Source organism: Corythoichthys intestinalis, chromosome 14 (assembly GCF_030265065.1).
Source record: "Corythoichthys intestinalis isolate RoL2023-P3 chromosome 14, ASM3026506v1, whole genome shotgun sequence".
NCBI lineage: Eukaryota > Metazoa > Chordata > Actinopteri > Syngnathiformes > Syngnathidae > Corythoichthys > Corythoichthys intestinalis.
Window position 1 is genome coordinate 46,863,986 of NC_080408.1, and position 26,988 is coordinate 46,890,973.

The 26,988-nt window shown below is 38.8% G+C and overlaps 1 protein-coding gene across 2 annotated transcripts; it reads right to left on the reverse strand.

Moving 5' to 3' along the window:
• Positions 1-1,434: 1,434 nt before the first annotated feature.
• Positions 1,435-25,326, reverse strand: napgb (N-ethylmaleimide-sensitive factor attachment protein, gamma b). Of its 2 annotated transcripts, XM_057858188.1 has the most exons (11): positions 25,151-25,326; positions 24,929-24,996; positions 14,000-14,084; positions 13,904-13,921; positions 13,692-13,832; positions 9,056-9,122; positions 8,911-8,981; positions 8,752-8,830; positions 2,267-2,346; positions 2,048-2,177; positions 1,435-1,968 (listed from the first exon to the last, which is right to left on the reverse strand). In XM_057858188.1, the coding sequence occupies exons 1-11, from the start codon at positions 25,204-25,206 to the stop codon at positions 1,822-1,824; spliced, it is 942 nt and encodes a 313-aa protein (XP_057714171.1). In that variant the 5' UTR covers positions 25,207-25,326; the 3' UTR covers positions 1,435-1,821. The 2 variants fall into 2 exon arrangements, with proteins under 2 accessions (XP_057714171.1, XP_057714172.1); XM_057858189.1 differs by lacking the exons at positions 1,435-1,968; positions 2,048-2,177; positions 2,267-2,346 and adding an exon at positions 2,366-3,672.
• Between the last annotated feature and the right edge of the window lie 1,662 nt (positions 25,327-26,988).

Here is a 26,988-nt window from a genome sequence, read left to right on the forward strand (position 1 = left end):
GCTTGTAGCCTATTGAGCTGCAGTATGACAGGAAATGCTGCTCGCGTTGAGCCGAGGAGCAAGAAGGCGATGGGAGATCAGGGATTTATGTTAGCCTGTGGGGAGCAGGTGTGTGAGGCTGAACAGACTCTGGTCCGGCGGCTGGATTTATCTTGGGTTTACAACCCACTGTGTATATAGCAAACGCTAATACGAAGCACACTATTACACACGTAGCACACTGCTACGCATTTTCTTGTCTTTGCCAGTGACTGTAGCTAGAGGAGAGCGAGCCTTCATTAAAATGAAAATAAACTACCTACGCTCCACCATATCACAGGGCAGGCTTAACAACCTAGCCATGCTCTCCATTGAGCGTGAGCTTGCTCAAAAACTGGATTTCACTGACGTTATAAACGACTTTGCTGTCAAAAAATCTAGGTGCATCACTGTTTGAGGGCTTGATAACCCCAGGGATGTGGAAGAGGCAGGCACAGGATGTTTAGTTATACTGTTTTGTTGCTTAGTAGGCAGGCATAGCACTCTCAGTTGTTTTGTATTGTAGCCTACATGGGACAATAGGTGGAAATTGTTTATATTGTTTCATATCACATTACGGTCTGTTAAATTTGTAAATTTAACTATCTCAAATCATTTGAAAATTTACACTGTCATTGCAAAGTGTTAAAAGTACTGCGTAAGTTGTCGTGACAAGACTGTGGCAGAGGTGGCTTGGGGGACCCTATAATGGTGTCTTGTCCCCGGGCCCCTGCAAGTCTGTTGACAGCCTTGGTTGTGAGGCACATCGAGTGGTCTTCCCTTGCCTAACAGCGTTTTCTACCTGTAAACAAATGAAAAAAAAAACTGATACACTTGCATTTATGCGTTTACACAATTGTGCCATCCTACATGTACTGATTGGCACAGCAGTACAGTAGTTGTAGTAAATAATATTAAAAATCATAATATCAAAGACAAGTCGTTTCATGCGCAAGATTTTAGCTTTAGTATTTTTTAAACACTGGACACATGAAAATGCAGGGGTAGAAAAAACATACCTTCCATAACACCAGCGGCAACATGGCTACATAAACACCCGGTCATTGTGGTGGAAAGGGCTTGATTCCACATCCGCTTTCATGAATATGTTCTCCTCCATGATGATGGCAGATGAGGTATTTCCAAATTCTTGAGGGATTTTGATGAGTGATGCCACTCCCAACTTCACTGTTGTTTTGGATGGAGAAAGTGTAAAACGGAAGTCGCGTGCAGAAATGCGGAAGTAAAGCGGAAACTTGTCTATCAGCATCAAGTTGTATGTCAAATGTCGTGAGTCGAAGCAAAAATTTAAAAATGTCAGCAAGTTGTGTGTTTGCCATTATTTTTTTTTTGCAAATGTGCTAAGATTATACAAGCGAAAATGCGTGATGGAAATAAGAAAAAAAAAAAGCCACTTAATGGGTTGTTTATTGATGTCTTCAATATGTACATCAGGTTGACTGCTTGGTCAGGGAATGTACACATGAGCAAGAGCACAAAATAAAATAAATACATTAACCGTCCCTTTAAGAACTTACTCAGCATTTCTGGGTTAACTGGAATACTGAATAAAATAAAGAGCTATAGTATACACACATTTTACATTTTGATTTTAAGACACATAAAAATAAATGTACACATGCACATCACAACTTTCATTCTTCCACCTTAAAAGAAATCTGCAACACTACAATAGGTTTAATTTGTATGATTTGAATGTTTTTTTTTTTTTTTTGCACGTGACAGCCATACAGCAATGTGTCGGAGGTTTGTAACGGGATGGAAGGAAGTCTCGCTCCGAGGCTAACAGAGGCCACCCTCGTATTCGTCATCGTCGCCTTGCTCGGCGGCGGAAGCGTCACCGCCGGCACCCCCAGCCGGTGCCGCGTTGGCTTTCTTCTTCTTGCTTCCCCCGCCTGGCACCCGCAGCGAGATGGCCAACTTAGCGTACTGGTAAATTACAAAGAGTGATCATGTTTAAGCGCCATTGACAGCAGGTAGAAGTCCTGGCTATTGTGCGTTTCCTCACATCATTGTCCATGTATTTCAGCAGAGGGGAATTGCAGACGCGGTACACCTGATCCTCGTCCTGCTCGTCGTAGCCCTGCAGTAGCGTCTCCATGGCGACGCAGTCCTCGCTGCCACTGTAGCCGGGCAGGCTGCGCCCCGCCCACCCCAAAAAATTTGTAAAAAATCAGCTTTTGCATTACAGTAACAAAAAGCTGTGTGAAAGTTACGTGAGACATACCTGTAACTCTCCCTGACGCACTTGTCAGCTGCCACGTAGTCGCCTCGGTGAAGGTGGATCAGAACCTGAGCTGTCGTTTTCTGAAATGAAATAACAGTCATCTTATTATTACATCGCTTATATTACCGGTGTCAAATATAAGGCTCGTGGGCCAGAAGCGGCCCACCAGGCGTAGTCTGCCTGACAGGTACACTACCGCTCAAAAGTTTGGGATCACTTCGGAATTTCCTCCTTTTTGAAAGAAATGCACAATTTTTTTCAATTGAAGTAACATTAAACTACCTGTAATTTCCCGAATATAACACACACTTTTTTTCCCCCAAAATCAACTTGTAAAATCATGGTGCGCATTATAAACGGGTACAGGGATGGAGACAAAAAAAAAAAAAAGTATATATTATATATATATATATATTAGGGTTGTCAAAATTATCGCGTTAACGAGCGGTAATTAATTTTTTAAATTAATCCCGTTAAAATATTTGACGCAATTAATGCACAAATGCCCCGTTCAAACAGATTAAAATGACAGCATAGTGAAAGGTGTACTTGTTGTGTTTTTCGGAGTTTTGCCGCCCTCTGGTGGCACTTGGTAAATGGTGCTACACTCATATAGCGCTTTTCCACCTTTCAAGGCGCTCAAAGCGCTTTACACTATCTCGCCATTCACCTACTAATGACGCAGCACCAGGAGCAACATGGGGTTCAGTATCTTGCTCAAGGATACTTAGGCGAGTTCATCAGGGCGAAGAATCGAACCCATAACCTCTGGGTTTGGGGACGACTACTTTACCGCTGAGCCACGCCACCCCATTGCTTGGGTGCGACTGATTTTATAGGCTTCAGCACCCATGAGCATTGTGTAAGTAATTATTGACATCAACAATGGCGGGCTACTAGTTTGTTTTTTGATTGAAAATTTTACAAATTTTATTAAAACGAAAACATGAAGAGGGGTTTTAATATAAAATTTCTATAACTTGTACTAAAATTTATCTTTTAAGAACTACAAGTCTTTCCGTGGATCTCTTTACCAGAAAGAATGTTAATGCCGTCTTATTGATTTATTGTTATAATAAAGAAATACAGTATTTATGTACCATATGTTGAATGTATATATATCCATCTTGTGTCTTATCTTTCCATTCCAACAATAATTTACAGATAAATATGGCATATTTTATAGATGGTTTGAATTGCGATTAATTACGATTAATGAATTTTTAAGTTGTAATTAAGTCGATTAAAATCTTTAATCGTTTGACACCCCTAATATATATATATATATAGACCGATTTTTTTTTTTTAATTGACACGGCCGTGTTGCGTTGAAGAAACGTAGGCGGCGATCCGTTGCAGACCATTACGGTACGTGACGTCACCAATTTGTGTCGGTCGTGGCGAACCTGGGAAAGAGTCAGAGGTGGAGTATCAAACAACAGCGCTAATCCGCATTGCTTTATTGACATTTAGGCTGCAACAAAATACGGTAGCAATGTCTGTCTCACATGCAACCCGCAGAATATAACTATCTTTCCGGCTGTTCCCTCAACAAAATACCTCCCCCCGGGAACTATACAACGTGCCAACATAAGTTCCGCCGCTGAATTCAGTTATAACTCGCTACACGGTAATACTTCACTCTGATTGGTCGAATGATTTCGTCTGTGTTAAACTCTGCTTTTTTCACTCTTTATAAAGCACAGAATTTAGTTTCTTGAACTATTTGAGTCAACGTTTATTGCAGCTCCGCAACTCGGCCCATAACAAACATAACACAGACATCCTGTGTGTGTCGGTCAACTATATCTGTCCCTCGGGAAACTCGGGAAATCCAAATAACAATAGTTCCTATTGTTACATTCCAGTCAACAGCGCTCTTCTAATTTCCGACCTAAATCACCACTTTTATTTTACCGTATCAAGTTATACAGCAGCCTTTAAAAGAAAAGTCACATCTGTTTTGTTTTCTCCTGGATTCTGGTAAATTGAAGAAGTTATATTATTACCGTACATATTGTCAGTTTACGGTAATGTTATAAACTACCAATGTGCTATGCTTGTGCTGTGTTTCACCAGTCTGTAAAATGGCATTTCTGTATCTGTACACGAGCTCTGTTTTCTTGTATTCTTCTATTTATTGGTGCTAAATTTAGGGTGCGTGTTATACACGGGTACAATAATTTCCCCTAGATTTTACAAGTAAATTTGGGGTGCGCGTCATACACGGGTGCGCCTTATATTCGGGAAATTACGATAATCAGAAAAAAACTATTCTAGCTGGAAACGTCCGGTTTTAATGCAGTATCTACGTAGTTTTGTAAAGAGGCCCATTTCCAGCAAACTTCATCACTCCTGCTTGCTAGTTGCCTTAGAAGGATAAAAGATTAGAAAACCTTGTGCAATTATGTTGGCACAGCTCAAAACACTTTAGGTGGCTATAAAACTGATCTTCCTTTGAGGTAGTTGGGTATCTGGAGCATCACCTTTGTGGGTTTGATTAAACTCTCAAAATGGCTAGAAAAAGACAACTTTCACATAAAACTTGGCAGCTGTTCTTAGAAATGAAGGCTATTCCATAAGAGAAATTGCCAAGAAATTGAAGATTTCCTATAACGCTGTGTACCACTCCCTTCAGAGAGCAGCACAAACAAGATCTAACCAGAGTAGAAAGAGAAGTGTGACCCCGCTGCACAACTGAGCAAGAATCTAAGTACATAAGAGTGTCTAGATTGAGAAATAGATGCCTCGCAGGTGCTCATCTAGCAGCTTCATTAAATAGTACCCGTAAAACGCCAGTGTCAATGTCGACAGTGAAGAGACGACTTCGGGATGCTGGCTTACAGGGCGGCGTGGCAAAAAAAAAAGCCATATCTGAGACAGGCTAATAAAAGGAAACGATTAATATGCGCAAAAGAATACAGACATTGAACAGAGGAAGATTGGAAAAAACTTATGGACAGTCGAATCAAAGTTTGAGGTGTTGGACTTTGGATCAAAAAGAATAACATTTGTGAGACACAAACCAACTGAAAAGATGCTGGAAGAGTGTCTGATGTCATCTGTCAACAATGGTGACGGTAATGTGATGGTCTAGGGTTGCTTTGGTGCTTCTGTGGTAGAGATGTACAAGATCAAGGGGATTTTAAATAAAGAAGCTATCATTCCATTTGGCAATGCCATGCCATACCCTGTGGACAACGCTTGTTTGGGGTCAATTTCATCCTATAACATCACAGTGACCCAAAGCACACCTCCAAATTGTGCAAGAACCATTTAGGAAAGAAGCAGGCAGCTGGTATTCTATCTGTAATGGAGAGGCCAGCACAGTCAACAGATCTCAAACCCATTGAGCTCTTGTGGGAGGTGCTTCTGGATATGTGGAGTGAAATTTCTCCAGATTCCCTCAACAAATTAACAGCTAGGATGCCATAGGTCTGCAAAGCTGTAATTGTTGCTAAGCGAGCGTTTTTTGACGAAAGCAAAGTTTGATGGAGAAAATGATTATTTCAAATAAAAATCCTTATTTCTAACCTTGTCAACGTCTTGACTATATTTTCTATTCATTTTGCAACTCATTTGAAAAATAAAAGTGTGATTTTTGAAGGAAAACAAAATTCTCTGGGTGACCCCAAACCTTTGAACGGTAGTGTATGTGTTGTACAAACAAAATCAAATGCTTTTATTTATACAGTGGGGCAAATACGTATTTAGTCAACCACCAATTGTGCCAGTTCTCCTACTCTTACTTTTGAGAGGCCTGTAATTGTCAACATGGGTAAACCTCAACCATGAGAGACAGAATTTGGGAAAAAACCCAGAAAATCACATTGTTTGATTTATAAATAATTTATTTCCAAATTAGAGGAGAAAATAAGTATTTTGTCACCTACAAACGAGCAAGATTTCTGGCTGTCAAAGAGGTCTAACTTCTTCTAACGAGGCTCCACTCGTTACCTGTATTAATGGCACCTGTTTTAACTCATTATCGGTATAAAAGACACCTGTCCACAACCTCAGTCAGTCACACTCCAAACTCCACTATGGCCAAGACCAAAGAGCTGTCGAAGGACACCAGAGACAAAATTGTCGACCTGCACCAGGCTGGGAAGACTGAATCAGCAATAGTTTACCTACGCATGGTGTAAAGAAATCAACTGTGGGAGCAATTATTAGAAAATGGAAGACATGATCTCCCTCGATCTGGGGCTCCATGCAAGATCTCACGCCGTGGCGTCAAATTGATAACAAGAACGGTGAGCAAAAATCCCAGATCCACATGGGGTGAGTTAGTGAATGACCTACAGAGAGCTGGGACCACAGTAACAAAGGCTACTATCAGTAACACAATGCGCCGCCAGGGACTCAAATCCTGCATTGCCAGACGTTTCCCCCAGCTGAAGCCAGTACACGTCCAGGCCCGTTTGCGCTTCGCTAGAGAGCATTTGGATGATCCAGAAGAGGACTGGGAGAATGTGTCACGGTCAGATGAAACCAAAATAGAACTTTTTGGTAGAAACACAAGTTTTCGTGTTTGGAGGAGAAAGAATACTGAATTGCATCCGAAGAACACCATACCCACTGTGAAGCATGGGGGTGGAAACATCATGCTTTGGGGCTGTTTTTCTGCAAAGGGACCAGGACAACTGATCTGTGTAAAGGAAAGAATGAATGGGGCCGTGTATCGAGAGATTTTGAGTGAAAATCTCCTTCCATCAGCAAGGGCATTGAACATGAGACGTAGCTGGGTCTTTTAGCATGACAAAGATCCCAAACACACAGCCAGGGCAGCAAAAGAGTGGCTTCGTAAGAAGCATTTCAAGGTCCTGGAGTGGTCTAGCTAATCTCCAGACCTCAACCCCATAGAAAATCTGTGGATGGAGTTGAAAGTCCGTGTTGCCCAACGACAGCCCCAAAACATCCCTGCTCTAGAGGAGATCTGCATGGAGGAATGGGCCAAAACACCAGCAACAGTGAAGCTTGTGAAGAGTTACAGAAAATGTTTGGCCTCCGTTATTGCCAACAAAGGTTTTTTTTCCCCACATTCTGTCTCTCATTGTTGAGGTTTACCCATGTTGACAATTACAGGCCTCGCTAATATTTTCAAGTGGGAGAACTTGCACGATTAGTGGTTGACTAAATACTTATTTGCCCCACTGTACATTGACGCCATAAAACCGTATATTTATGATACTTATACACTTGGCTCACTTTCGTGTCGCGGGTCACATTGGTTCATTCGGCCCCTCCCAGTCAAAATGGATTGGACGTCTAGCACCATCAATGGCAGCCAATGAGTTAACAAGGAAGTGACCCAAACATGCCCAATAACCAACAGAAACTGACATCAAATCAACAAGAAGCTGCCCATAAAGTCAACAGGAAACGATCCAGAATTTACAGGAAATGAGTCATAAGTATCTTAAAATGACATGGAAGTGACGCAAAAGGAAGTCATTGCCTGCCATTGACAATGATTGACATCCAATTTTCTCATACTGGCTGTGAATGCTCATCTTCCAGTGCTACTGACGGTGCTCCATTTTAACTGGGATGGGTGAATGAAGGAACGGCTTGCAATGAACGATCTAGCCACAGACACAACTACCAATTTTGGTAGTTCTGAAAAAGTGTTGTTTTTGCCAGCCATTTTAATTTTGGTCTTAGTTTTCGTCTTTTGGACGATAATACTCATTAGTCTGTATATTTTAGTCATTTCAAAATGTGTTTTTCTTCATCTAGTTTTAGTCGATGTTAACTCAATATTTTCGTCTGTAAAATTAGAAAATTCCACTCCAAAAATAAGAAAAGGTATCCAATGAAAATTGACAGACGAGCACGTATTGTAGCGTCTACAAATCAATCACATGATAATTCACACTCAGCAAGAAAACAGTAGGCTACATTATTTTCAATTAGTTATACTCGCCTGGACGCCGAAAATTGTATGTAAAAAAAAAAAAAGTTGTCCGAGAGTTTAGGATGATGCTCGCCGTTAGCAATGGCCTAATGCTAACATGAACGTGAATGCTATGCTAACGCTACGAGTTACATTTAGCACTCAGCACAGACCTTTTAAAGGCTAAAACAATATTGCATATTCTCTCTTGCCAAGATAAGAAGACAAATCTTACCGTGTGTGTCTTAAAACAAGCAATGGGTAGACTGGAGAGGACACTAGACTAGTGCGGGAGTTGGAGCGGTCGCAGTACGTCACATGAGTGACACAACCAGGCAGGCTAACTACACATAAAATTTCACATATTGTGTACATGCGACGAAAACTATGGCGCATTTTCGTCTCGTCAGACGAAAACTGGCATTCATATCATTAATTTTAGTCTCCCATGATAGGTTTTTAGCTTGTTATAGTCTTGATATAGCCATTAAAAAAATTTCGTCGACGAAATATTTTCGTTATAGTCATCGTTGACGAAAACAACACTGTTCTGAACAAGTGCCCTTTTTTTGCATACACCGCTCACCTTGAAGCACATTGGAAAGTTCTCAATCTCCTTGTACATGTTCTTCTCTTTCTGCAAAGCCACGGCAGCATCATCCAACCTTTGCGCGCACACACATTTTTAAAAGTCAACCATTTCGTCTGCAGCAAGGCGGAGATAAAAATGCAGCAAGATACGAACCTTTTTAAGCGCACCAGCAACCTGGAAGCTTTGCCCAGCAACTCCACGGCTTGACGCAAACGGTCCTCATTCTGCGGCAAACATACGACACCATTAGGCAGTTTGGAATAGTGAGACCGCTATAATATGTGAATATTATCAATACCTCAAACACACCGGCAGCCTTCTGGTACAAATCAACTGCTTTCTCAATGTTGAGGGGCTCGATCAGCCTGTGAGCACAAAAATATATAGTATTAGTGCTATATGATATGAAAAAATCTTTCATAATATGGACTATTTTATGTCACGATATCAATATGCCACAATATGATACATTTCAAATTAATCAACTAAAAATTATACAATTATGACAGCTAACGTTGTTTTTGAATTAACATTAAACTGACCTGAAAAAAAAGTGAGCAGTAAGCAGTTTCAGTGCTGCAACCTAAAGCTAAGCAGTATAAAGTAGTTACGTTACTGCATTGCTGTGAGCAGGAATGATCTATCACAGTATGTATTATCTTTCATATGCTAATTACTTGTAATATGGCGATTCGACACGCGACGATTCGATTCATAAAGGTTCAAAAACGATGTTTTTCCCTCAAAACTTTATGACAGCCGCTCGTAGCAGAACGAAATTCAAGACACGTCTGCCGCCGGGCACCGTTAACAGGTGCGCGCACGGTATGATGGATGCTGCTGGTTACTGAGAGAGAGATATTTACACCTTTTTAAAAGACTGGAAAATAAATTTGTGTATGAGAGAGGCAGGGACAGAAGCGCAACCCGGTGGTCGCGCTTTTGTGCGCAAGTTATTTTTTTAGAGCAAGAAGGGAAGAGAGATAGTTCGTTGCTCCTTGTCATTTAGATGTGCAACAGTTTTTAGGCATTTCAATTGAAAAATGTCCTGAGTGTGTTGCCTAGACCCGTGTGCATCTAAAAGAGGTGAGTACACGAACCCTCTTTAGAGGTTAGATCTTGTGCCCGAACCCGAACCCGACCCGTCCCGTCGGGCGCAAAATGTTAAGCATTCACGTTCGGGTCGGGTCGGGCCGCCGTGCCGGACTAATAAATTATTTAAAAAAATAAAAATAAAAATAAAAAATGGAGAGCAGGCTCTCTGTATTGCGCTTTTGCTTGTGCATGCACGCACATGGACGCCGTTGCGCCGCCCGCTTTTTCTTCTTGTTCTCCCGCTGTAGCACTTGCGCACGGCCGAGGCACCACCCTCTTTTTCATTTTCTCCTGTTCTGGCGACTTCCGCGTGTGCACAACTTCTCATCCTCGTGGTACTTCATTTTTAGTATGGAGCAGCGAGAAATTAAAAACAAACTGAAGACGGGGGAATGGAAGAGACAAGAATGCACCGGTAGGAGCGAGGTGTGGAAAGAATTTCAATTGATCGTGGAAGATGCAACAAAAAACTGCGTCGGCTTCGTCGAATGCAACAAATATATACCCAAAACTTTTCAAGTTGGCAAGAAAAAGTGTTGTGCATCCCTGCAAGCAGCAGCAGCTGCGAGAGAGTTTTCAGCACTGCAGGCCGCACAATAGATCAGCGGAGAACGTCACTGAAACCTGCCAGTGGACGCAATCTTATTCCTGCACGACGACGACCAAAAAAATATAAACACTGTAAGTAAACCATAATATCCTGCTGTTCAAATCGCCATTTTTAGTCCAAGTCAGTCTACTTATTTCCCTTATTTCACAGGAATAAAGAGCAGGACATGAGGCCGCAAGTTGCAGACTGCAGTCAAGGCCAGCCCGCAGTTTAAAAGCTTTTATTTCATTTGTATTTTTTTATAATTTATTTTTGGTATTGTTGTCATTACAATTAAGAATGTTATTTCAAAGCATTTGTAGGTTTTTTTTTTTTTTCGCTGCTGCTGTTCCCTCTCCTTGTCAGAGAGGCGCGTCCATGTGAGAACAATATCCCACACACTCAGAAATATATTTAACAAACTTTCCCAGCGTTATTTCTTTGTGTAAATGCTTTTATAATTCTCATAAAAATATGTAGACTATTTAAATATTGAGTAAACTTGCATTTTTTTTCTGACAACTGTGAATTCGTTACCAAAGACACTTTTATTTATGCACACAAAGGCAACACAAATGTGATCGTTTTGAATCTTCTCCTCTGTGTGTCTGCAAAACCTCTTTTTTTTTTTTTTTAATATTAAACTTTTCCAGTGTTATTTCGTTGTGTAAATGTTTTTATGGTGATCATAAAAATATGTAGACTATTTAAACATTAAGAAAACTTGCGTTTTTTTCTGCAAACTCGAAGAAATGAAAATAAATTGCTGCGTTTTTTTTCCCGCGTCACTCCAACAAATTAAAAAAAAAAAAAAATCAGGTTTTTCGGGCTCGGGCCTGCAAATCTAGTTAATTGATGGGGTTCGGGCCGGGTCGGGCCTCAATACCAGCGGGCCGTGTCGGGCCGGGCTGGATTTTTTAGGCCCGAACTAGGCTCTAACCCTCTTGTACTGTGTACACTACAAACATGCGAAATAGTACAGAATTCTGTGAAAACAAAATATATTGGTTAAAAGAAGTCTTATTTCTAAAGACACTTTGTTTCCAGAAAATGTGGAATTCATTCCACCTGTGTAAATTTTATTGTATTGTTGAGAGAAATAAGTACTCCCTTTAAAATGGTTAATGTTTTTGCACGTTCTTGTAAAAAAAAATAAATAAAAGAAATAAAAAACAGCTTAAGGGCAGCTTTTTGTTGTATGGGCATGTTTCCATCGTTCCTGTTGAATCATTAGGATATTTTAAATAAATAATGGACATACATTTGATTGGCTACTGTATTAAGTAGTAATGTACGATGCATCGATAATCGTGATAATCGCGATAACCATGATCATCATCAGTACTAGGCCTGAACGATATATCGTTTAAACATTGCCATCGCGATGTGCGCATGCGCAATAGTCCCATCGCAAGGACGTGCGATAGTTTTTCATTTCATTTTTTTAAATCCACAAACGTTTGTTTTGAGGAAGGAGCGCGAAGGAGAGCGCACAACCTCTCATCTCATTCCCTCCAACTCGCAGTCATCGGCTCCTCCCCCTCCCCTGCTACAGCGGAGTGGAGGGAGGAGGGGCCGAACAGCAGAGCGGAGGGAGGAGGGGCCGTTTTCAAAGTGAAAGCAAGCAACACTTTGAATAGGGAAGACTGTCTCCAAAAGGAGTTTTGGAAGTATTTTGGCTATCGACAAGAATATAAGGAACAAAAAACAGCCCTGTTGACAGTGCCTCGCCATGGTTGCCTCAACAAGAAGTAATCCGTCGAACATGTGGGACCATTTAAAACGCAGGTATCTATGCATTCCTGCTACGAGCTTCCCATCAGAGGCTTTTTAGTACAGGTGGGAACATTGTTACGTGCCAACGTTGTTGTCTCAAGCCTGCAATGGTGGATAAACTAGTAGTCTTGGCCAAAAACCTATGAGACCCAGTTGAGAATTGCTGAGCAAGGAAGGTGGACGATATGCAGACAAATACATAACACAGCTGCAGGAATGTCTTTTCTTCTTTTTATTCATGTGACAGCTAACAGGAAGGCAGGAAATTTGGGAGTTAAAATGGTTCTGTTATTCATCAGTTATTTGCTGTTATTCAGTTCAATTATTTACAAGTTCAATTGAGTTTCTGTTTCTTTTATATTTAAATTAATTGTAAATCGTATTTTTCAAATAACTATAGTACAGCTGCACATAAAGTTTTGATACTTAATATTTTTTAAATATTTTTACAACTTTGTTGCAGTTTTGCAGTTTTATATTGTTATATTTTGTGTAAACAACTCAGGGGACTAATGCACTTGCACTTTTATTTGACAGATTTAATATTTAAGTTCAAATATGTTGACAACTTTATTGTTTTACTGAGGTTTTTATTTATTGTTATAGTTTGTGAACAACTCTTATTTGTCATATTTAATATTTTTGTTCAACTATGTTTACAACTTTGTTGTTATTTTACAGAAGTTTTTATTTATTGTTATATTTTGTCAAAAACTTAGGGGACGAATGCACCTGCTCTTTTATTTGTCATTTAATGTATTTGCTGCTGTTGAAGTGTCAAATATTGTGTTCAATAAATTATCTATTTTGTGCAGACATTGCTTCCTGGATCCCTTCATAATAATACAGCAATCTTAATCATTCAAAAATGAAACGGTATTATATGAATACACTGTGGTCACGGTGTGTCATGCAAAGTATTTCCAAACAGCTATTCAAGTCATCTAGTGAAAATTTCTTTAAAAAAAAAAAAAAAATTATATATATATATATATATATATTTTTTTTTTTTTTACTATCGCAATATAATATCGCAATATATTGCACACCTCAAAAAAATCGCAACAATAGTTTTTTCCAATATCGTTCAGGCCTAATCAGTACCATGATCATCGTTTAATAATCGGATCGTAGCACCCTGAATCGTAATCGAATCAAATCGTGGGGTGCCTATGATGGCACACCCCTACTACTTACAAACTTTTCAGGTTATGAAACTACTTTTAAAACTAATTAAATTGGTAAGTAGACTTACCACTGGATGCCATTTGGAATCACAAAATGTATCAAGTTAGCGAAATTTGGCACCACCTGCTGGCCAAATTGTGCATTGTAGGAACAGGTCTATCGCGATAATGACAAACATGTAAAAACGTCGAAGATTTCATATTGTTTTGTCCATATATATTGTCATGTTGTACAGCGCTACTTCATAACGCATGAACCAATTCTCCGCCATTGACGGCTGACTCACTTGCCAGCACGGTCCAGAGCCATGGCAGCGGTGTCGGGCGTCCCATTCTCCATATACATCATGCACGCCTTCTCGATGTACTGGATGGCTTCGGGCATCTTCTTCTGCTCTTTCATCATCATTCCCGCTTGTTCGATAGCCCTAAGGAAAGAGGCAAACGCTTGAAAAACACAACACGTCTCATGTGTTATTTAAGAATTAAAAAGACTCACTTGGCAGCATGGAAAAGCCTGCAGGGGGAAAGTTAAGGAAAGAAAGCAAATAAAAGTTGGGAGGATGAGTGGAGAGTACAAATGAGCAAAGGATACGTCTTGTTTTCGGTGTGGTATTCGGCTTCCTTCAGGTAAGCGTCCTTGGCTTGCTCATATTGCTTGGCGTTCTTGAAGCACACGGCTGGAAGTGGGCGACATGACAATTGAAACATACTGACAAATAGGTAGAAGTGAAGTATTTTCTTTCCGTTTTGGGTGTCGACATACATAAAATAGAGGGAATTGAGGTCCAATTTGACATTCTTTAACCTAATTGAATGAACAATTTTTTGCCAAAAGCTTTATGTTAAAGGTGAGATAAATTGTTTATCTATTTGTTTTAGGGCCTTCAGAAACAATTATTTGGATAGTGAATAAAACGGACTATTTTCGCTATTAGTTGCCTCATACATAAATTTACATTTTACTGCTTGATTACTTTGCTGCGCATTATATTTTAGATGTACTATGATTATTTACAGTGGGGCAAATAAGTATTTAGTCAACCACTAATTGTGCAAGTTCTCCCACTCCCACTACACCAAGCGTTTTACCTATTGCAGATTCAGTCTTCTCAGCCTGGTGCAGGTCTACAATTTTGTCTCTGGTGTCCTTCGACAGCTCTTTGGTCTTGGCCATAGTGGAGTGCGACTGACTGAGATTGTGGACAGGTGTCTTTTATACCGATAATGAGTTAAAACAGGAGCCAGTAATACAGGTAAAGAGCGGAGCCTTGTTAGACCTCGTTAGAAGTTAGACCTTTTTGACAGCCAGAAATCTTGCTTGTTTGTAGGTGACCAAATACTTATTTTCAACTCTAATTTGGAAATAAATTCTTTTAAAATCAAACAATGTGATTTTCTGTTTTTTTCCCCCACATTCTGTCTCTCATGGTTGAGGTTTACCCATGTTGACAATTGCAGGCCTCTCTAATCTTTTCAAGTAAGAGAACTTGCACAATTGGTGGTTGACTAAATACTTATTTGCCCCACTGTAATAGTTACTAGTGATGTTTCAAGGTGCACCGAGCCTTCGAACTATGTGGCGTGTAATGAAAAGACATTTGTAATGTAATGTGTATATACTACGGCTGTCAAAATTATCGCGTTAACGGGCGTTAATTTTTTTAATTAATCCCGTTAAAATATTTGACGCACTAGGCCCGCTCAGACAGATTTAAATGTCAGTACAGTGAAAGGCCAACTTGTTAATTGTGTTTTATGGAGTTTTTCCGCCCTCTGCTGGCGCTTGGGTGTGACTTGCATATGTTATGTGGCGTACTGTCGCCCTCTGCTGGCGATTCAGTGCAGCGGATTATTTGGGTTTCGGCGCGCTTTTCTGACGTGATTATATGTCGACGTGAACTCACACTAATAGACAGTGCTATTCAGACCAGCTAACGTCCGCATCCAGTATAGGGAATGGGACATACTACGTCACTGTTTGGACGCGCCTCCATGCTGGCAATATGATTTACTTCCGGTTCGGCAGAGTCAATGCGGATTGTAACGTGTGGTAGTGCTAAGCTAACTCCTTCGGTGTTTTAGAAAGAAAATATGGGCGTTTATTGTTGCGTTACCGGGTGCAGCAGCGTCTCCCACAGACAAAAAGGGGTTAGGAAAAATGGACTCACTTTGAACCGTTTTCCTGCATGGAGGACCAAATATCACATCACGAAGGTACTACTGATGGCTGGATTGCAGCGGTTCGTCGGAAAAGCATTTCTTATGATCATATTTCTGCTGGAATGAGAGTATTCCCCTCATCTCTACTCTTGTAAGTTGAACGATTTATCCGTTTTGGTTTCAATACGGTTTTTTGTTGTTGTTTTTTTACTGTTGTGTAAATCTGCCTCGGTAGCAATGCTAACCTACTCCTCCTCCTCACCTACCTGTTGTGTTACTAGGAAAACCTGGATATGAAATGCTGACAACACATCCCGATTGGTCACCATATCTCTTCTTGGGTTATTCTGAGGTCAAGCGCACCACATCAGAGCGTTATGAGAGGTTGGAAAGGCGAAGAGTGCACGCTGAAACTTCAGTTTGCTCTGCTCTTACAAACACGATCCCAAGTGTTGTTGTGAAAAGTCAATAAAATATGAATACCAAAACATGACTTGAACAACTTCTTGACAAACTGTAACTGCTTGTTGTTTACTTCAGGTCTTCATAATAAACAGGTGTAATAATTACAAAGTCAGGTGACTTAATTTTGTTATTCTATTTGGAATATGCATTGACAATGTGTGGACAGTGTTGTAGACAAGAACTGGGACTGATAAGTCGCAATAGATTTATTTCAAGTAATGCAACTTCTCCAATACAGTATTTGAGCTGACAGTTTAAAATCTTTAAATTAGTGCAAACAAGGCCCACCCTCTGACGGGGTCAGCAAATATTATATAATTATAAGTAATATATACAAGTTTAACATAAATGTGTCTTTGTCAAAGCAGTTTAAAAACTATTTACTGGCCTTGGGTAAATTGCCAGACAAAATAAATATGTGGTTTAAAGTTCTTGCATTTCCATTTTAAGTATTGCAAGTACTAGTCTCCAACACAGTATTTGAACTGACAGTTTAAAATCCTTTTAGTACAAAATGGCCCACACTCTGGCAGGGGGCAGCAAATATTATAATACATAATACATTATAATAAGCTATATACTATATAAATACAAGATCACAACAAAACCTGTATTTTTCAAAGCAGTTAAAAAACATCCAGTGGCCTTAGGTAAATAAACGTGTATAAATATGTACTTTACAGTTCTTGCATTTCTATTTTAGGTATTGCAACTTTTCCAACACTATTTGAATTGACAGTCTAAAGCAGTGGTCTCAAACCGGTCCTCAAAGGGCCGCAGGGGGTACTGGATTTTATTCCAACCAAACGAGACAAATACCTTTTCACCAATCTGGTTTCTTACAAGTGTAATCAGTTGATTGCAATCAGGTGCTGCTTATGTTAGTAGAAACCTCATTGGTTGAACTGTTTGTGCTGGATCTGTTGGAACAAAAACCAGGACCCACTGCGGCCCTTTGTGGAGTCGGTTTGAGACCGCTGGTCTAAAGTCTACATTAGTGCAAATAAGAATATTATAAATTAAAAATAATAATAGCATATATAAATTCAACATTACAATGAAACGTGTCTTTGTCAAAGTGATTAAAAAAAACAACGTCACTGGCCATAGTTAAATAGCCAGGCAGAATAAATATGTGCATTACAGTTCTTGCATTTTCACAAGTTAAAAGCCCGCAGTTCATCGACGAGAAGGGCAGACCCAGATGGCGTCTGCAGCAGGGGCTTGTTTGAGTCCGACACAGGACAAATGGAACCACTCCATTGAACAAATTTTCTTTGTCAAATGATCCAAGAAGAGAGATGGTGACCAATCGGGATGTGTTGTCAGCAGGTTTACCTTGGAACACAACAGGTAGGTGAGTCGGAGTAGGCGAGCATTGCTACCGAGGCAGATTTACACAACGGTGTAAAAAAAGAAAAACGTATTGAAACCAAAAGTGGATAAATCGTTCAACTTACAAGAGTAGAGATGACAGGTACACACTCTCATTCCAGCAGAAATATGATCATAAGAAATGCTTTTCCGACGAACCGCTGCAATCCAGCCATCCGTCGTACCTTCGTGATCTGATATTTGGTCCTCCATGCAGGAAAACGGTGAAAAGTGAGTCCATTTTTCCTAACCCCTTTTTGTCTGTGGGAGACGCTGCTGCACCCGGTAACGCAACAATAAACGCCCATATTTTCTTTCTAAAACACCGAAGGAGTTAGCTTAGCACTACCACACGTTACAATCCGCATTGACTCTGCCGAACCGGAAGTAAATCATATTGCCAGTATGGAGGCGCGTCCAAACAGTGACGTAGTACGTCCCATTCCCTATTCAGTGGCAGTTCTCATAGCCCCATAACACTGTTTGTGTCTAATACATGCATCGCTTGTGAGTTATATTCCTCCTTTGTTTATATTCATGAGCATTAGATAGTTATTGATGATGTGTATTTAAATTTGTTCACATATATGGTGAAATGCAGTTACATTGTTAGATGCTTGTGAGCTAATTGGCTAGTGCTACTGCTCAAATGGACACGTGTGTGTACATTTTATGTTATTTTGTGATTTATGCAAGTTATTGACACATTGCCTTGTTATTTTCAGTTTTACAAAAATACAAGAAACGTGCTCCTGTCAAAAAGAGATGACTTCAGTAAAGCCCGTGCAACTTTGCCACACCGTCTGATTTCTTTTTGGAACTTATGTTCGCTATCTGTCAATTTGTGTACTCACACACATTGAGGACAGAATAGGGCTACTAGTTTATTTTTTGATTGAAAATTTTACAAATTTTATTAAAACGAAAACATTAAGAGGCGTTTTAATATAACATTTTATCCATGGATCACTTTAACAGAATGTTAATAATGTTAATGCCATCTTGTGGATTTATTGTTATTAGAGGTGTGCAAAATTTCCGATTCTTAGATTATTCGCGATTCGGCCGTGGAAGATTCGAAAATGATTCACAAACATCCAAATTCCGATTATTGAAATACCGCGCGGTCAATGAGCAACGGAGCGAGAGTAGCTAAACATCATGCTTCTCATTACCCGGCCCCTCGGGTAATGCCAATGCTCAACTCACGGCTCTAGCTCAACTCATGCCACGAGATAAAAAAACACAACAACATACCTGAAGCTGCTACAAAAGTACGTCATCCACATAATGTTACGGTAGATATCATTTATATAAGACTAGATGCACTACGGTAGCGGTAGCGTTTGCAGCACATCTACAAAAAGCTAGATGCAGACGTAGTAAACGGCCGCCATCTTAAAGCAGTACACTTCTCTGCAAGGCTGTTGTAGCGAACCTTCCAAGCAAACCTAATTAACTTTTTATCTAAAATACTCCTAAATCGGTAAAATATTGACTTGAATCTATCTTTAAAATAGTTTTAAAACTTTTACATGTCGAAAGTTGACAAAAGGGAAATTATGGATTAACGGGAGCAATTTTAACAACTTTAACGGTTGATTCACAACATTAAATTGAATGTAGTTTAAAGCTGCTGATACAGAATGGGGACTGGAGTTTTTTATTTACTGTTAATTTTGTATATTTGTTTACTGCTATATGTTAACTTGATACTGAAATAGTAGTTTGGTTTAGCCTGAGAGTATTTTTGAACAATTTTGGAACAAATGTACAAAATATTTAAATAAAAAAAAATTTAAAAAAAGGGGGGGGGTGCATCAATAATCGTTTTAGAATCGAATCGGACCATCTGAATCGTAATCGAATCGTTAGGTGCCCAAAGATTCCCAGCTCTAATTGTTATAATAAACAAATACAGTCCTTATGTACCGTATGTTGAATGTATATATCCATCTTGTCTTATCTTTCCATTCCAACAATAATTTACAGAAAAATATGGCATATTTTATAGATGGTTTGAATTGCGATTAATTGCGATTAATTACGATTAATTAATTTTTAAGCTGTAATTAACTCGATTAAAAATTGTAATCGTTTGACAGCCCTAGTATATACATATACTAGTATACTATAAAATTAATACTATATTTTTAATTTTTGTTACTGTTAGTATGTGTGCTTCTCATTCAAAATAATTGTGGAAATATTTCAGTGTGCCCTCTACTTTATTTTCAGGTTAAAACAAACAGAAGTTGAACAGTTTTTTTTCCCTCCCCCAAAAATGCGGAATGCACACCAGAAAAAGCATCTGAACTCACACAAAGTATTCTGAAAATGGTTGTCCAGGACATTGGAATTCATTTTAACATTTCGAACAATATAGACAATGACATACCACAAAAAGAGTAAGAATTGTTTTGACTCCTATTAAAGAGGTGACGTCTCAGTGTTTCCGTTTACATTTTTTTTGCACTAGTTAATGGCAGCAGCATTTGACATCATTGTTTGTGATTTATTATTGATATTTATGTTATTTATTTATACGGTAATAAAGAATGTAGGTGTTCCAAAATGTTTTTGTGAATTAATAAGCTTCACCAAAAATTTAATCATTAAAGTAGAAAAAAAAAAAAATTATTAGATTAGTCGACTAATCGTAAAAATAGTCGGCTGACTAATCGGGAGGAAATTAGTCGTTTGGGACAGCCCTAAATGTAACAATATATCGAAAAGATGATATATCGCGATACTTTGTAGCCCTAAAGGTTATCCGTATGCTCACCCCAAAAATCGATAAATCGTTTTAAAAAGTGTCACTGATTAAAAAAAAAAAAAAAAAAAAGAACCAACAGGTTGCTACCAATATCTTCCATTCTAAAAGTGTCTACGTTATCCCACTGGCTGCCATTGACGGCGCTAGACATCCTACTCATTTTGACCGGATTGAACTTCTAGTGCCGTCATTGGCACTGAAACCAGAGCATTCACAGCCAGTCTTTTGTGGGCATTTACAGGTCACTTCCTGTTCATTTTAGGGCATTTACCGGTTACTTTCTGTTTATTTTAAGGTCTTTCCTTTTCAGTAACCAAAAATCAACAGGAATTGACCCTTAACTGCTCCAAAAGTAAAAGGAAGTGCCAAAAACTAACAGCAAATGACGTGAAATGCCCACAAAATATAACTCAATGCATGGCATTTAGAGATGACACAAATACTCGAGTTTAAAAATTGATCCGAGTAATTTTATTTGCTTCAAGGAATTTAATTTTTGCCAGCTCTAACCATCACATTTTGCCCACTCTTAATGCAGGACAACACGCTGACGTCATGTGCGTAGAGGAAGAAGCAATAATACCTGACTGCAGCCGACAGCCACTGCAAACTATACCAATGTTCCTACAAGCTACGCCCGCATAATGCTACGGTGGTAGCAGCTGATGCGTCTCATAGATATCACATGTATATGGAACTAGATGCGAAATGACAGACTCGCCGGCGTTAGTCAACAGCCGCCATCTTAAAACTGTAGACTTCTCAGCGCTAATAAGTAAGATTAACGTTACTGTACCTTGCTAACGTAACGTTAGTCCTGCGGAGGGCTAGGTTTGTATTAATTATGACTACTGTCGATGCATGGCTAACATGCCTTTCATACAGGCTTTATTTAATCTGTAAAAACACAGCACTGGAGAGTGATGAGGGTGTAAAATAAAAACATAATCAAGCTAACTTTCAATTTTAGCTCAGTAGTTATTGGTGGATAAAAAAACCAAGTAGCAGGTACAGCAGGTATCATACATTTATTTTGAACACTGCAAAAACTCAAAATCCTATCAGGACTTACAATTTAGACTAACTTAAAGCTTAACTAAAACTTAAATAGCTTGACACAAACGGAAATTCAATTGAAACACGTAGGAAAAACACTTAGCTTTTATGTGATGTGCGTTATCAAGCGTAATGACATTTTTAGGTAAGAAATAAGATTTTCTTTTTATAAGGTCTAAGAACTTTTTGAGTAAAAGCCGTGAATGTTTTTTTTTCTAGTCACATCTGAGATGCAATTGTTGGCTGCTTTCAACAATGTACACCGACAATACATTGTCTGAAAATGGTTCAATATTAGGTGAAATGTCTTGTTTTGTCATGTATATTTATAATTGCTCTTTACCTCAAAAAAATGCTTTATCCGATTACTCGATTAATCGATATAATTTTCAGTCGAATACTCGGTTACTAGGGCTGTCAAACGATTAGAATTTTTAATCGAGTTAATCACAGCTTAAAAATTAATTAATCGTAATTAATCGCAATTCAAACCATCTATAAAATATGCCATATTTTTCTATAAATTATTGTTGGAATGGAAAGATAAGACACAAGACGGATATATACATTCAACATACTGTACATAAGTACTGTATTTGTTAATTATAACAAAATATCAACAAGATGGCATTAACATTATTAACATTCTGTTAAAGCAATCCATGGATAGAAAGACTTGTAGTTCTTAAAAGATAAATGTTAGTACAAGTTATAGAAATTTTATATTAAAACCCTTCTTAATGTTTTCGTTTTAATAAAATTTGTAAAAATTTTCAATCAAAAAATAAACTAGTAGCTCGCCATTAATGATGTCAATAATTACACAATACTCATGGATGGTGCTGAAACCCATTAAATTAGTCGCACCCAAGCGCAAGCAGAGGGCGACAAAACACAAAAAAACACAAGTAACAAATGGACATGAGACTGTCATTTTAATCTGTTTGAGCGGGGCATGTGTGTTAATTGCGTCAAATATTTTAATGTGAATAATTTAAAAAATTAATTACCGCCCGTTAACGCAATAATTTTGACAGCCCTACTAAAGTATTCAATAGGTGCAGCCCTAATGGCATTGACTGCCACTGACTGCAATAAACGTCCATTCTTTTTGAAGTGGGAGGATGGCAGCGAATGAACAAATGTTCATTCAAATGGAATGGACTTCTACTAGTGATAAACTCATTCCAGTTCACAGCACAAGGATGAAAATTGCTTCTTTTTCTTAATATTAGTTTCATAATCTGCCCTTTTTCAAGTTTGCGTTTCACTTTTACTGTCCTATACCTGATTACACTCATGCCATTTTCAGAAAAAAAAAAAACATTGCAAGATCTGCCATATTAAGATAATTTGGGGATTAATTTTAACACACACACTATATTAAAAAAAAAAAAATTATATACATACTGTATGTGATAATCTCTGTACATAGAGGATTTGGTCAGACAATATTTTGTAAATGCATCGTTTCCCAACACAACCACACACACACGCGCACACACACACACACACACACACACAAAAATCAACAAATCACATGTGGTTGAGAGACAACTGACTGTGATTATACACTTAGCAAGTAGATGGTACCGTGCACACATGAAGCTTTGCGAAATGAACCCTTTCTTGAACCAATCGGCTCAAGTGGTTCAATACTTCATGAGCCTTCACCATCACTAATCCCAACTAATAGTTACAATTATTAACGCTTTCTGTGCCATTGACGATAAAAGACGTCCAATCAAATACTCATTTCATCCTTCTGTTGGGAATTTAAATTAATTTGTCACTAGTAGACAACCAATCCATTTGAACAGTGAGTTTCAATTCAAATGGAGTAGGCCTGCAGCTATCGATTATTTCAGTAGTCGATTAATCTATCAACTAGTTAGTTCGAATAATCAAGTAATCAGATTAGGAACATTTAATGCGTTGCAGAAAAAAATTTAGGATTGCACTTTCAAAAGAGCATTCAATACGAACACAAAATAAAATTCCCGAGTGTTTCTTCAAACTATGCAGAATTACCCTTTCATGAAGAAATAAATCAAAATACCCGAGCTAAGCCTTAACCGGTATTAAGAAAATAAATACATGAGGATCTAAGTACAACAAATGAACAATTGGCTATCTTGCACAGCAAAGGTCCGCTGGCTTAAATAATATAAAATCTAACGTTTTTCTTACAATACTCTTATGAAATCGTTAAAACGGTCCCTAAAAAAAAAAAAAATGAAAAAACAACAAAAAAACAGCTAAATATACCTTAAACTAATTACAAATGCATAAAAACTAGGGATGCAGTTAAGTCACGGTTCGGTACAATTTTCAATACGAGGGACACGATTTTCGATTCGAATCAATACATTTAATGCTCCGAAACAAAAAATAAAAGTGTTATCTATTTTTTATTTATTTATTTTTTTTACGATTTTTATTTTTATAATAAGCAAAAATAACAATGCCATTATATAAACATGCATTTTAGTGCATAATATTTGTGTGCTTACTTCTTACTGATCTAAAGAAATTCTGTATGAAAGTGCTGAGAACAATCTTTAATGTTTGTAAAGTGAGGCGGGGCTCACTGTTGATTGCTACAGCTCTCTTAGCAGCTATGTTTACCACAAGAGCAAAACATCCTATTTGTGGTCCAAGTCCATCCGTGTTACGTACTGAATTAATGATCTTTGCAGCATTATCTTTCCTTACTGGCATGGATTGATTTGGCTTGCTTAACTTCCATTCAGTCATGTTGGTTTTTAATTCATCAATGTAGTATATGGACTGCGCGCCCTATGATCACTCTGGGCTCACGCAGCCATTGGCATGGGACTTGGAGGGCGGCGGGGGGGGGGTCTAACGTAGCACATCTAGGCCTTCTCATAGCTTTTTTTTTTTTTACAAGCCAAAGATGCGCCAGACATTATAGCGAGTGAGACCACAAAAAAGTTCGGAAAATACATTTTGGGAGCTTTTTTTAATTGGATTGAATGTTTTGGGGTATTGAATCGAAGAGGGCGTATCAAACGGTTCAATGTAAAACAGAGTATTGTTGCATTCCTAATAAAAACACATATTAGCTTTTTTTGGTCTTAACAAGGAGCAGCTGGATTCAGCCATGTTAAATGAGTTATGTCATATTCACTGTTGCCACTAGAGGGCAGTGTTTCCACCCAAATCAATAAAACAGTGCAAACACTTTCAAAACAAACTATTATATTGCCACTCAAATGAATACTCGAAGCAGCAACATTTGATTTAAAACTTTTTTTGTAATCAAATTACTCGAGTTAATCGTTGCAGCAATAGACTGGTTGTGTATCGTTGTTAAAGGCAGCCAATGAGTTAAAAACACACACACACACACACACACACACACACACACACACACACACGAAAAAAATCATTGGCTGAAAAGCTGAACAATTGGGCAACAGTCTCACTAAGCAACCCTAATTTGTATATACACCTTCCCACAATTCAAACTCAGAATGATCGCTTCATCAGTTTATCATTTCTTCTACTTTTATGTCCTGTGGCACCATGCTTCCTCACATAAGTCAGTCTTGGTAAACGAAAAAACAGCATTAGATGTGTGTTGCCCATTTGGAATACACTACACTCCTTATTTTTCCCCTCTCCTCGTCTAACCTGCTTTGCTGTTCTTTTTCAATGAGTACATACCTGCTTTAGCATATTCAGAGGCAGCGCTATCAAAATCCGGCTTCCATTTTGTTAGACTCGTCTTCAAGCTGCAAGAAATGACATAAATAACGAAGAGTTCGATGACACGTATTCGTTCATCTGTCAATGTGTCACGTATGAAGCCAAAACAGTGGCCTCATTAGCTGCAAACAAGTTAGCACCAAACGTCAGTTGAAGGCGATGTAGAACACTCCTGCTTACCATTTCTCGGCTTTGGCTATATGTTCATGGGCTTCGTTTATTTTCTGGGCCGCCATGCTGTCATTAAACGACGATGCGACGGAGGTTTGGTGATGGTTCGCGTTGCCCTGGATGTTCCGCCGTAGATGTTTGGATTAAGATGCGGCTAGTTAGCGTGACGTCACTCTATGGCGCAGCCTACGGGTGCTGGCGAGGCCCGAAAATTCAACATTCAAAATACAATGCTTTTTTAAAACCATAACAAAAACTATAAGGTAGTTTGAATCGTATATCGCATTAAACCTAGATGCGTATTGCACGCCTTGCACGCCCAGTATTGTTTTGACTGGGAGAACTGGAAGTGACCATTCGCTTTTTTGACCACAAGAGGGTGGTGTTTTCTCGATCAAAACTGCCCAGAAAAAACATAATCTACAATGTTTTTGCTGTAAAAATCACACATCGTTTACTGGCCTTTTGGCTATTATTCCTAATCTTACTTTTAAAAAAGTAATTGATTACAGTTACACTTCTCCCAAAAAGTAATTGAGTTCGTAACTCAGTTACCTGAATATAAGTGTAATTAGCTACTTGGAAAAGTAACTGGTATTACCTTTCATGATTTTTTTTTCATTCAAAACAAAAAACAAAACAAAAAACATTGTAACCTTTACTATGTTTGGAAGTCATTTAATGTTGTGAATGAACTGTTAAAGTTGTTAAAATTGCTCCCGTTATTCCATTACTTCGCTGTGAAAGTTTTAAAACTGTTTTATAATTTAAAGATAGATTCAAGACAAGATTTTGCCGATTTAGGAGTATTTTAGATAGGTCAAAAGTTTACATACACTTGTGAAGAACATAATGTCATGGCTCTCTTGAGTTTCCAGTTATTTCTACAACTCTGATTTTTCTCTGATAGAGTGATTGGAACAGATACTTCTTTGTCACAAAAAACATTCATGAAGTTTGGTTCTTTTTATGACTTTATTATGGCTGAACAGAAAAAAGTGATCAAATCTGCTGGGTCAAAAATATACATACAGCAGCGCTAATATTTGGTAACATGTCCCTTGGCCAAATTTGACTTCAATTAGGCGCTTTTGGTAGCCATCCACAAGCTTCTGGTTGAATCTTTGACCACTCCTCTTGACAGAATTGGTGTAGTTCAGTTAAATTTGATGGCTTTCTGACATGGACTTGTTTCTTCAGCATTGTCCACAAGTTCTCAATGGGGTTTAAGTCAAGGCCATTCGAAAACCTTAATTCAAGCCTGATTTAGCCCTTCCATTACCACTTTTGATGTGTGTTTGGGGTCATTGTCCTGTTGGAACACCCAACTGCGCCCAAGACCCAATCTTCGGGCTGATGACGTTAGGTTATCTTGGAAAATTTGAAGGTAATCCTCCTTCTTCATTATCCCATTTACTCTCTGTAAAGCACCAGTTCCATTGGCAGCAAAACAGCCCCACAGCGTAATACTACCACCACTGTGCTTGACGGTAGGCATGGTGTACTTGGGGTTAAAGGCCTCACCTTTTCTCCTCCAAACATATTGCTGGGCATTGTGGCCAAACAGCTCGATTTTTGTTTCGTCTAACCACAGAACTTTCCTCCAGAAGGTCTTTTCTTTGTCCATGTGATCAGCAGCAAACTTCAGTCGAGCCTTAAGGTGCCGCTTTTGGAGAAAGGGCTTCCTTCTTGCACGGCAGCCTCTCAGTCCATGGAGATGCAAAACACGCTTGACTGTGGACACTGACACCTGTGTTCCAGCAGCTTCTAATTCTTGGCAGATCTGCTTTTTGGTGATTCTCGGTTGAATCTTCACCCTCCTGACCAATTTTCTCTCAGCAGCAGGT

What these genes read in the sequence shown, in the direction of transcription:
- napgb (XM_057858188.1), bottom strand. Translation starts at nt 25,206, where the DNA reads ATGGCGGCCCAGAAAATAAACGAAGCCCATGAACATATAGCCAAAGCC. An exon ending in CTCTGAATATGCTAAAGCAG is followed by an intron (nt 14,085 to 24,928) that starts GTATGTACTCAT and finishes GCCCACTTCCAG; the next exon opens with CCGTGTGCTTCAAGAACGCC. An exon ending in TGAAATACATGGACAATGAT is followed by an intron (nt 1,969 to 2,047) that starts GTGAGGAAACGC and finishes GTAATTTACCAG; the next exon opens with TACGCTAAGTTGGCCATCTC.